This window comes from Apis cerana, linkage group LG3, assembly GCF_029169275.1.
Source record: "Apis cerana isolate GH-2021 linkage group LG3, AcerK_1.0, whole genome shotgun sequence".
Lineage (NCBI taxonomy): Eukaryota > Metazoa > Arthropoda > Insecta > Hymenoptera > Apidae > Apis > Apis cerana.
Genome location: NC_083854.1, coordinates 9350708 through 9363347, shown reverse-complemented (window position 1 = coordinate 9363347; position 12640 = coordinate 9350708). Strand labels below are relative to the sequence as shown.

Below are 12640 nucleotides of genomic sequence, written 5' to 3'. Positions count from 1 at the left end.
GACACTTCTTCGAAAGGAAAGCGACGAAAAATTTTATTAAAATCCTGACAAATTTCGAAGAATTTCGCTCCAAGCGCTACCATCGATCTTCGGCATCACGTGCCAATATTACGAAACTTTTCAACGCGGTGCGAAATTTTCTTAGAATCGTAAATTTATTACCGAATTATAATTAGTAATCGCTGTAGTGGCTTTAATGTTTTGAAAATTTATCAGAATTTTGGCAGAAATGTCTCGACTGATTAATTTTACTGCTGCATCTTTGAAGCAAGAGAGAGAAAAAGGAATTATTATTCCACGAAATATGTATCGTACGGAAATGTAAACGCAATGATACAATATTCGTCTGAAAAATCGATTCTTCAACTCTGGGCGATAATTTTTCTTTCGATTCACAACGATCAAGGGATTTTTATTCAGTTCAATTATCTTCATCATCCACGAATGGAAATCAATTTTCATCCGCTCGAAATCGAAAAGAAATAATTTTTTAGAGACAGTAGAGACTTAGTTACCATCATCACGAGTTTAATAATCGGCAATTTATACGAAACTTTCAAATCATTGACGGAAATTTTACAGATCTTCCCTCTAGTTTCGAGGAGGAACTTTTTGCCCATTACTCGAGATTCGCGCGATATTTCGAAAGAGAGAGAGACGTTGAATTAATTCAACCCCCCTGACAAAAAGACGGAGTCCGCGCCCTTCGAACTTTCTTCGAACACCTTTTTCTTTCCTCTGGGAACACCACCGCGCAAGGATGAATTGTCGTTTCTTAAATCGATGCCCGATAAATTAAAGCCAACCAACGATCAGAATCCCCTCCCAGAGGATTCCTCTGGTTAAATGTTCCGAGCGATTTCTCCCCCGAATAACGGGCAGAAATTCACTTCCCTTCTATTTTTATTTGAAATTTTATTTGATCTATTACGAAGAAGATAAAGTTGGAGAATAGAAATTCGTTGAATCAAATTATTCTACATTTAACTTCCTTCCTATCGCGAATTAAAATATTCTTGAGAAAATGTTTTTTCTCTTCCGATATTGAAATTATCAGCTACTTTAGATTCTTTGTACTCATTGAAAATATTAAGGCAAAATTATTAATAATTCGCTTTGAAATAAATTTCACATTACACAGAATAATTATCTGATAATCAAAACTTTTATCAAGCTTTCGTTTCAAGATTTAAAAATTCTTCTGGAAGAAAGCGAATAAGAAATGTAGAACATTCGAAAAGAAGAAAATGCAATCGGTATGAAACATAATAAATTAATCGTGGCGAGAAGATACGTCCTGAAAAGAAAGAAGAAAGGAAACAAAAATTTGTCAACATCTCTTTAATTAAAAAAAAATTCACACCGCAGAAAGTTACTCGAATAAACAAATGGTATCGAGTTGAACAAAACATAAGCCATAAAAAAACAACATCACTTTTTTTTTTTAAATAGCAATCGCACGGTCCACGGGTCAAAAGGTGAACAACGATTCATCCCCCAACATTTGAGCGGGGAAGAATCGAGAGAGGTGTGGGAAGTGTTCCAGATTCGATTTTCAATTGCATTCCTCAATTTCGCGATGAAATTCGATTGGAAATTTTACGGACGGACGACTCGTTCGTCGAAGGGGAGGGAGAGAAACACGAGTTTGACGTGACAACAAGCTGTTCGTTCCCTTTAATGAAGCTTGATGGAAGGTTCAAGTTCACGAGGCCACGAATTTTCCGTGCTAGCATTTCGATCATCCTTGTTTGATCGATAATGAAACTGCTCGTATCCTTTGCAACGAGAGAAATTTCAGATGGGATGAATCGAATCCGGATCTCTCTGTTTCGTATGTAACGAGAGAAAGCGAAACTGGATTTGAATTCGAAGCGAATCGTTCGGGATTTACAATGTTTGCTTTTTGATTAACGCGAATGGAAATGGAGCAGTAAGGAGAATAATTTGGGACGTTAACCTAATACGAAATATTTGATGGAAAATAATCATTTAAACAGAAAAGAATTTTTTCCTCTTTGAATTTAAAGTTGAAAGATTATTCGAAAATTATAGAATTCAAAATTTTGAAAAATTGTGTTTCCAGATTTTTTGATTATTTTTATTTTTCATAAAAATAATTATATATATATATATTAAAATTGTAAATTAAAAATGACGAACATAAAATAAATCTATCAAATTCTGAATAAATTCATGTGTTCTTATCAGGTTTTTTTTTATTTTAAATTTTCCATTATTAATTCGTCTACATTGATAATTCAACATTGTCATTTAAAACGAAAAAAAAACTGATTAATTTTCAATTTCGCATCCGTAACGATTTGCTCGTGAATCCATTCAATTCCGAGGATAATTGAACGGCAATTATCAAATGGTTTTCGAAAAACGAGAAAATCCATTTAAAAGAACGGGATATTTAAATCCAATGCCGATCACGTTTCTTCACTTAATTCATATTCCATAAGGATCAAATCCGTCTCTGATTCTTTTTCTTTGGAAAAGAAATCCATAGGATAATTTTCTTGAGAAAAACAGAAGGAAATTGGCATGTCGATTACAAGGAAAGAAAAGTTGTGATCAACTGCATAAATAAATTTATTTTCTGATGGAAATAACGAAAAACATCAATTTTTGAGAAGATACCAATATTTGTTTCCCGATTTCAAAACGATTTTATTCTCTTTCGTCGATCATGATCTCGTTATAAATATATTATATCTCGATAGAGCAAATTCTTTTTTTTTTTTTTTGGAAGCTTTTCTTTCCCTCTTTCATCGCACGAATTTTATTTTATTTTTTCTTTTGAAAAAAAGGAAAGGAGAAATAAAGAAGCGAGAATAGAGAATAAGTAATGAACTAAAGAGTTGTATACGGGAACGAAAATGCAGTTGGCGCACGCAAAAGCGCAGTCGTTGTTTTAATGGAGATAAACGATCAGGGTCAGTGATATTGTTCAAGGAAATTGAAAGACGCCGCGCGAACACGAGAGTTATTCAAACAAGAAGGGAAAAACAGGAGCAAAATGTATGATTAACCGTTTGTCGAGTGTTACCTGGGGGATCGTTAAATTTGCTCGCAATAACGTTAGTTTGTTTAACATTTTCTGAAAAGTTGGAAGGCATAAATTAAACGGAAGTTGACTGCTCGAGTAAGTATTCCACTCGAACATGGAATTATCTTAATGAAATTATAGTTTTCATAGTTTTGAAATTTCTTTATTTATTTCCACATTTTTTTAAAGATTTCGAATTGAAAGACATCGAACGAAAATTGTAGATAATTAAATTTTATATAACATCCGTCAACAAAATTCAAATCTTCTATCTTAATCGCTTATTACTGAAATTCTAGAAAATGAGTTCAAACTATGACAATCTAATCTTCCATGATATCTTAATTTCCAACATCTTATATCTTCAACTCAGAAACTGAGAAACTTAATTCTCATGGAATTCTCTTTTCTATTTCTTTTCAAGAGGATAATTTGTAACTTTCAATTCTATAATGAAAATTTAAACCAAGACATCTAAATCTTCTCGTAACATTATTAACTAAATGTAAAAAATGAGATATTGTTATCTCGTTGTAAATTCTATCATGGAAACTTAGACGTATTATTTAAACTTTTTGTTAAATATCTACAATTCTTAATTTCTATCAAGATCTCGTCTCAAATCATTCTCCACAACACCAAATTCAAAAATCAGTTCACCTTTTTCTTTCTACCTATAACAATATCTAGAATACATTTGTAACTTTTAATTCCATTATGGAAGCCTCGACCAAAGCATCCAAATCATCTCATAATATATATCAATCTAAAGTTCAGCTGGAAATCCTTTCTATGCATCTCTCTCATAATTCCATTATGGAAACCTAGAGCGAAATCTTTCTCCACAACGTAGCATTTCTCATGAAGCAAAGGACAAAGATCAGCTCACCTGGAAACCCTTTCTTGTATCCAGGTGGAAGGAAGGCGGCCGGTGGCGTAATAGGCGGCGCCGCGTCCCAGCAAGGCACCACATCCGGTTGCATCGCGTATCCTGGCGGAAGTTCCAGCACCTTCTGCTGCTTCTCGCATCGTCTACGTCGGCGGCCACCCGGCGTGAACGTTTTCACGGCCGCCAGGAAACCGACTCCGCTCATCTCCTCCTTTTGGGATTTCGTGTTTGCACGCTCCACTCGTCGCTCCGATATTATATGTATTCGCTCGATTACCACCTCGTCGATTCGTTTCAGGATCGATCGTGGAGTCAACGTAGAGAGAAGATTTTGGACAGGGAAGAACGAGTCCTCGTCTCGAAAACGTTGGATTTCCACGATCCTCCCTCCTCCCGTTGATCCACGAGACGGATGGATCCAGAGATCGGCCGATGCGCGACGAGAAGATTCTGAAACTTGGGCTGTGATGGCTTGTGTTCACGATTCACTGCCGGATTTGATGATTTCGATGATGTCTGTGCGGTTCATGGCGGATGATTCAGCGTGCCGACTGTTGACAACGATCACGAAAGTCGTGTTACGAAGAACCACCACTCTGCTCCTTTGCTCTCGATTTTTTAGCTCTTTCGAGTTAACAATAATCGTAGATTTGTAGATTTCTAGAATTTTTTCTGGATTAATTCTAAGCCACTTGGTCTGTCTTTAGACTTTTTTTTCTTCTTGCTGGGTCGAGTGCAAAGGATTTCGTAGAAAGTAGGTGTGAAGAAGAGAAGAGACACTGCGATGAGATGATTTTGAAGGCATGCGTATAGAAATATTCGATTATTGATCGATTTTTGAACGTTCAATGTTGGACTTTTGATAATTCGTAGTATACATTACGAATAAAATTAGAATTACATATATGTATCTTTTTTCATTCACCTATAATTTTGACAAATTTCCAACATTAAATCCGTGTTTAACCCATTCGCAAGAAGCAGCATTGAATTTGTGGATACGGATGAATTACATCGTATATCTGACTAGTAAAAGTAAAAGTGAACTTTAATACGAATTTTTCTTTTTGTGAAAAGCGATTTTTTTGAAAAATTTTTAAAAATTGAAAGTAACACGGAGGAATATTTATTAAAGTTTGGAAATAAAAAGTATTGCAAAGAGATCAAAAATAAAAAGTATTCTTTTTAAATCAATATTTTACAACTTTATCGCTTCGTAAACAAACCACAATTCATTTTTATCTCTTTTAAATATCGCGATAAAAGAGTTCTTCAATCCCAATAATTTAAAAAAACTCACTCAAACTATACTTTCTGTATATTTACTTTTCATCAAGAGATCAGACTTTTATTATACGCAAATTAATACCTCGTTTAAACAACTAAAGCCAGTATCGTAAAATATAAAGTACATTAAAAAGACACGAAGAAGAAAAAGAAGAAGAAGAAGAAAAACTCTTCAAAATAAAAAAGGAAAAATAAAAGAGAATTCCTTTACCCCATTTCGGCCAACAAAGTTACAAAAAAGGTTCACTTTTACCTCTCTCTTTCTCTTTCTTTCTCTCTCAAGCTTTCCGGATCAAAGCGACGCCGATGCGAACAGGTTGACAAGCCATCGTTTCGATCAAACAAGAATCATGAAAAATCGAAAAGCACGAGAAACATTTTTCGACAATAACGTTTTCGTCGTACAACGACTGGGTGTCCCTCGTGTGACACTTCGAATCGACGGCATCCACCGCGTTCAATTCATTCGAGAATATCTCTCGACCATCGAAATTTCACGATTTCGACACCAGTTGCGCCTGTATCGACGAGAAATCTTTTTAATTTTTTTTTTTTTTTGTTATCGATAAACCGCTCCTTCCGCGGGATAAGCTTGATAAAAGATTTCATTTCACGATAAACGAAACGACGCACGTGGATCGATTGAAAACGAGACTGAAAATAAAGAATTTCCTCGAGGGAACGATATTTTGTTTGAATCGTTGATTCTTTTTTTTTCCTTTTTTTTTTTTTTTAGATATTATTTGTGAAAATAATGAAATAGCTTCTTTCGAAAATATAATCGGATTACGCATTTCTTTTTATTCATTTTCATCTTGAATTTTGACTCGAAGATTTGATATTTGCAAGTTGAAGGTTAAAGGTTGAATCGTTAAAGATTAACGAGATCGTTTGTTACATTCTGAATAATATTGTTATTCTAAATAATTACGATTTCTCTAATTCTGTAATGATTTGGAAGAGAATTCTCTTGGGGAAATATTCATGAAGAACTGAAAATTTTATTTAGCATTATAATTTAATGTATACAAAGTAATTAATTCATTCGGTAAAGAAACAAAGAATGAAAAAGGAAGGAAAACTATTATTAATCGTGACTTAAGACACTTTCGTTTGGTATGTCTAGTGACGTTGAAGTTAAATCCGTTGGTCGAATATTATGAAAGTTTGGGTAATGCCTCGAAAGACTCTGACGTTTCACTTTCGGTTTCATTGTTGTCGATTAACAAAAGTTAGAAAATCTAGTATTTCTAAAATTTTTAAACGACGAGAATAAAAATATTTATTCATATTTAATTCTCCTGTTTTTACAAATAATTCAATATTTTTCTCCAAATATTCAATGTTCGTTTATAAATTTGACGTTTCAATATACAGTAAATATTTTCTATTTAGGATTTTTTGATTTTTCCTATAACTTGTAAATAGTTACCGATACAAACAGAAATATTAGTAGAGTCGATTTCTCATGTACATCAATGTACTACATTCATCGATGATAAAAAAAAAAGTGGAATATTACTGATAAAGCTCGACAAAGGATGTCAATATTTTCGTGTTCGATAAATAAGTTTCGATGTAAAATGTTTATACCACAAAGATGTTCAAAAAAAAAAAAGTGATACGCGTATAACGAGAAACACTGTATACCAACTTTTCAAACATGGAAAATAAACTACAGCTACATGAATTAAATAAATGTGAAACTCGCGATTTCGGTGTATACACTTCCTTGTGCATTGTAAATTGAAATTAAATTAACAATACGCCAAAATTCATACAACTGTTACATCGATTTTTTTTAAAAAACCTAACAACGATTTAATCTCGAAATTCAATTAAAAAATCTTTATCTCGATGAAAAATTCTCTCCAAAAACGAAATAATAAAAAAAATTCTTTCCAATTCAAAACAAAAATCATAAATCTACGAAACTATTCATTCTTCCTTCGAACAACGCACGGACTATCTACGACAAATCCACCTCCTACGACCGACCATTAAACCTCTTTAAATTCCCTTAAATTGCGCGAAAATTCATAAAGGATAAAAATAAAGAGTACGGTGAAAGAAAAAAATCTCTTTTACCGCCGAAACGAACACGCGGACACCCAATCGCCGTAGGCAACATGCACCTACACGATATTTTCGCTATCACCGTATGACCTTGACAGATCTCGCAGAGTTCGGAGGAGGCCGACCGGTGGCGGAAGTGCGAATCGATCACCAGTTGCGCGCGTGCACGACGGAAGCGAGTACAATCCACACTCCACTCAAGGTGCGCTCCGCGTAAGAGCGTCCACCGTACTGAGCGATCTGCCGCTCTTCGTCTTTCTTTGTCGCGGGCCGGCCGAACGCGGCCGAAGATCGCCGAACGCGCGGCCGAGGGGTGGCGGGCCGATCGCCGCGAAGGCTGCGCACGCAGCCCGAGGGAGATCACAACGGCCACGATCGTGCCTCGAAGACGCGTGGGCGTCCGGCTGCTTGTGGAAGCTGCAAAGAGGATGCGGGGGCTTTATCGAGGGTTGAATTGCAGGGGCGGATATCTCGATGGACGATTAAGGGCACTTGTAAAAGTAGTGGGATTGAAGTTTTTTTTTTTTTTTTTAATCAGACTCGTGATTTCCATATCGCAAATTTTTTGTTTTAGAAAGTTTCGCGAGGAAAAAGGCGATTAACTTCAATTTTGTAGTGGATGATGTGTAAGATTGATGTGAAATTGTCGAAAATGAAATGTAAAGGTTCGTATTTTTTTTTAAATAATTAATTAGTTTGACATTTAGAGATGGTTGAATAAAAATATAATTCGGAAGATTATTTTGTATTCTATATTAGGAATGATTTGGATATTGAAATATACAAGCATGATAAAATTTAAAATAATTTTTTACTTTGCTATATTTTAAAAAAAGATTCCTCGTTAAAATTTTGTCATTTTTGAATATATGTACATATTATATTTTCGTAATATGATGCGTGAAAACATTTTTTATTATCTTTATCGTTATATTGAGTACTACGAGATATACTAGATATTTTTCCAAAGGATGACGAGGTATTGGTGAAGACGTCAGAATTGAATTTATAATACAGAAATTCTTAGGAAAATGATTTATTTTCGAAAGCCATGTAAAAGCATGTAATTTAAATTAGAAAACTACCTCATTATTTAGTTTCAAATTTAACTTTTATTGAATTTAATTGAAAAATAAATAATATATATATATTTATAAAAATATTCACTTAATATTTATACAATATTTATATTCCAAGTACTTTTTCATTTCCATCATGAACATCTATACCATAAATACATATTTCTATCGACAACAAAAAATTAATTTCATCAAATCTTTTCGATTTACTCCAGAAAAAATACCAGTATCTCTTCTGATTAAATCCAACAAAGCCAACATATCGAACCAGAACTCCTCACCTCATATAAAAAGTTAAACTAACAAAAGCTATCCTTGAAACCATCCCTCGATAATTCCCTCATAAAACATTCCAGAATAAAAGAAGAGAAAGAAGAGAGAGAGAGAAAAAAAAAAAACCAAAACCAATTCTCGAATGCTTTTCCACCGTTGAAAAAGCAACATCTCAAATTTCCATTCAGATCTCTTCAATAAAGTAAAAACCAAAAAAAAAAAAAAAATAAATAAATAAATAAAAATAAAAAAATTCCCCTTTCATTCTCCATCTTCCATCGAATTTCCATTGAATCATCGTTAATCCACTCGAAACTCCAAATCCCAAACTCCAAAAATCGAAAGAAGAAGAAGAAGAAGAAAAAAAAGAAATAGATCAAATCCTCCTCTCCGATCCTACCATCCTCCCCGAATTTCCAAAAATTCCGCGCGATTACTTTCACCGCGACCGCAACCGCGAAAAATCAGCCCCACCACGCCACCCGTCCACCCACCTACCCCCTCGACCAACTTTCTCTCCTCGCGAAACCACGAGCGGTCTCCTCTTGGACGCAGTCGAGGTTGAATCGAGCGCGCGTTTTCGCGGGGGCGCCGCGCCACGCCGTTCCGAGCCTGAGGAACGAAAAGGTAGGGTTGGGCAGGGAGGAGGGCCAGGGAGAGGAGCGACGAGGGCAGAGGGGCGACGCGTTATCCGCTATTCGTACCCCGGGCAAGGGAACCGATCGTTACTGGAAAACTCGGCGCGGCGGTGGAGGGGCCTTTTCATTTTCCAAAGGGGGCGCGCACAGTTTTGCTGCCTCTCTCTCTCTCGCCAACGCGTACGTGGGAGAGAGGCTGGTGGCGGCAGCAGCTGGCGATGGAAGGAGAGAGCGGAAGACACGAAATTCGCCCTTCTACGGGGCGACGAGACACGCGCGACGTTAACACGACCCGGCTACGGAGGAGGGGGAGGAGGAAGAGGAGAGACGAGAGAAGAGGAGAGACGAGACGAGACGAGAGCGCAGCCGTCTCCGATCGGGAGAGATCCGTTGTATCAGCAGTATCGATCATTACTACTGGACTATCTTTCCGGTCTGAACGGTTTAAGCCGCGTATGAAGTTACGGATACGATTGTACCCGACTGCCGGATGACTTTCCTTGCGTCTCGAATAATAATAGGACGTCCGCACCTCTCTGCTTCTCTATATAAAGTATTTATAGAAACTATTTATAGAAAAGTTTCTTTTTGTTTCATTATTATTTAATGGAGATTTAAAGAGAAGAATTTTATGGGTGATTTTGTTTTTTTTTAATCAATGATTTCAGTGAAATATTTAATTTTATATTTTATATATATATATATATTTTTTTTTAGTTTGATGAATACTTTATGAATTGCATTGGTGTCGTCTTTAAAATTGAAGTTGCAACATGTTTTGTAAGCCAACTCATTTTTCTGAAAATATAGAAACTGACGATTGTCATCGAGACACGATGACTTCTTCTGCACCCGACAGTACAATTATAGTCTATTGTTTTTTGTTAATTTCAATTTACTCATTTACGTGTGAAAGAAAGTAATTTTAGCTTTCATTTTACTCATTAGTTCGATTGTCACCTAAGGTGATAATAAGGTGATAATTCCGTTATTCGAATTCATCGTTTTTTAATAAAATACCGTAATCACACCAGACAAAATATTTTTTACTCGAGTTATTTAACTACAAATATTTAAGCAATTTAAGTAATTTCATGTTATGCAAAATATACTCTATTCGAGAAGCGAGAAGTACAGTTGAAAAAATTCTCGACCGCAAAGAATTAATACAAAAGCACATTGAAATATATATCGTATATTTCAAATATATATTATATATGTTAACCAACACAAACCGACTTTTACAAGTTTCAGAATTACGCCTCCAAAGTGATATTTGCAACGGTCCTCTACGCCTCAGAGTCGGTGCACTCTCTCTGGCTATATCGGGGTGTTTGGCTGTGGAATCGAGGCCTGTCGACCTTGGGATCCGTCGCGGAAAAGGAAGGCGAGACGCTGACGAGACGAGTTGCGAGAGAGGGAGGGTCGACACGTTGTAGAGGGGGTGTAGAGTGCGGGGTGGCTAATGGATATTGTTTGAAACGGTGGAGGATGGACCATGGTTGCGTTGGTTTTTCGGGAAAAATGGATCCTTTTTTCTTCTCCGCCCCCCTTCTCTTTTCTCAACTTCTTGCGGCGAAATCAAGGGGATGAGATGGATGGTTTCTGGAGCGTACTTGTTCGGGATAAGTTGGTGGAAATTTTTCCTTTCACACGTATTCGATATCTATTTGGATTGTTATTTATCATCTGAATATTGGACAAAGAAGGTGAACGAAATTTTTGAATTTCTCTTTGATTTTATATTGCATTTAGACTGCATATTGTAATTTATTATATATGTTTTTTTTCAATTAAATTTGGCCGGTGAAATTTTAATTGTCATATCTTGATTAGAATAGAAAGAACGAAGAGGATTATATCTTTTGTTAATTAATCTTCACGTTTAAAAAAGAGGATTTTTCTCTTCTTTTCTTTTCTTTCGTTTTATTATATAATTATTTATTAAAATAATTGATGGATAAAGATGACAGGAAACGTGATGGAGATTGCAGTCGATAACTGTCAATATTTTTTGGAACGCTCATTCTTGGAACGAGAATGATTTTACATATTTTGTTGACTGTTCGTCGTTTTACAGAATGTTTTTGCGGGTGAGTACGAATTTTTCCAGACAACATCTGTCGATCGCAGAGAACTGCGAGCGTTTGACGCAACAAAGAACGATACGTTTGCAACGAAAAAAATTTTGACACGGAAAAGATCCGACATTGCTCTTTTTCCATAGAGAAGGATCCAATTCTCTATCGACGAAATTTTAAAAATATTTATATCGAGCTTCGTTTGTATTTTGAAAACACGCGTGATTCGCTCATCAAAAAATTTTGAACGGAAATACCTTTCTTGAAAATATACACGTTTTAAATGTATCTCTGGTGTCGAAAGTAAAGAAGAAAAAGATCAGGATAAAATTGGGAAATTTCGTTTATAGAATTCCACTTTTACTTTATTTAATTTACATATTTGTAAGATACGTTTAGATTTATGTTTATCCAATTCTCCCTTAAAATACGTTGTCAATAAATCACATATATTAATATCACAAATCACAGAGGGTATATAACAGAGATGACATTTTCACTTCATGGTTCAGTTCGCGTTTCGTTCGTGCAACATCCCATGAGTTTCATTGCTTCTCTCCGAGTTTATAAGGTATTTCCATGCAAACGAATCACTTAAGTGTATTCCAACATCCGAGAATTCGCTACGCGAGCAGTCGATTTTTCGATATTCCCTGACGACATCGATGAAATGCAAATTCTCGACAATATCGTCCCACTATAGGACATCCTCCATTCTTTGTATCTTTCCATCTAACTTCTCAATCGTTACAGAAGGAATGCAATATTTCTGTATCGTAGAACGAAAAATTGCAGATACTTTCTCTTTGGATAAAAAAAAAAAAAAAAGATCAGTGCAAAGAGTCATTTCTCAGAATGAAAAGAGGAATCATTCGATTGTAATAAATTGTAATCAAAGTTAGTGAAAAAGAGATGTTTGTAATAGAAGAATTAAATATATATTTTTAAAATTATTTAATACGAATATTATCGATAATTTTATTAATAATTAATCAAAAAGAAACTCTCTTCGTTGAAAAATTTCCATGTTTCGCAATATCGCAATATTTTGCAACGAGAAGAGATATCTATCCGTGGTGACACGATACACATAATCATCCTGTACGATCACGTATACACGAAAAATAAACGACGCGTATACGTGTGTACAAACATGATATATCCACAGAATGCTATGTTTTCACGAAACAGACCGAATAAAGGATAATAGGTGACGCGTTGTACTTCAATCTCGGGGAAACATTTCAGCCTTACTAGAAAGA

The 12640-nt window shown here is 35.3% G+C and overlaps 1 protein-coding gene and 1 long non-coding RNA gene across 37 annotated transcripts in view; one reads left to right on the top strand and one right to left on the bottom strand.

Moving 5' to 3' along the window:
- Positions 1–12640, bottom strand: part of LOC107998112 (phosphatase and actin regulator 4) — a 314594-nt gene that overhangs the window by 56535 nt on the left and 245419 nt on the right. For 14 of the 36 annotated variants that reach the window (XM_062072725.1, XM_062072732.1, XM_062072719.1 and 11 more), the window contains 2 exons: positions 7371–7724; positions 3945–4406 (listed from right to left, as the gene is read on the bottom strand). The exons of 20 other annotated variants lie outside the window; for them this stretch is intronic. In XM_062072725.1, the coding sequence (XP_061928709.1) occupies positions 3945–4406; positions 7371–7724 (816 nt within the window). The remainder of the gene's footprint in view (positions 1–3944; positions 4407–7370; positions 7725–12640) is intronic. 2 more of the 36 variants (XM_062072721.1, XM_062072730.1) reach the window with 1 other exon arrangement.
- LOC133665812 (uncharacterized) lies at positions 9233–12328 on the top strand. Its single transcript, XR_009829184.1, has 2 exons — positions 9233–9850; positions 10546–12328. It is a non-coding gene; the product is annotated as an uncharacterized LOC133665812 (long non-coding RNA).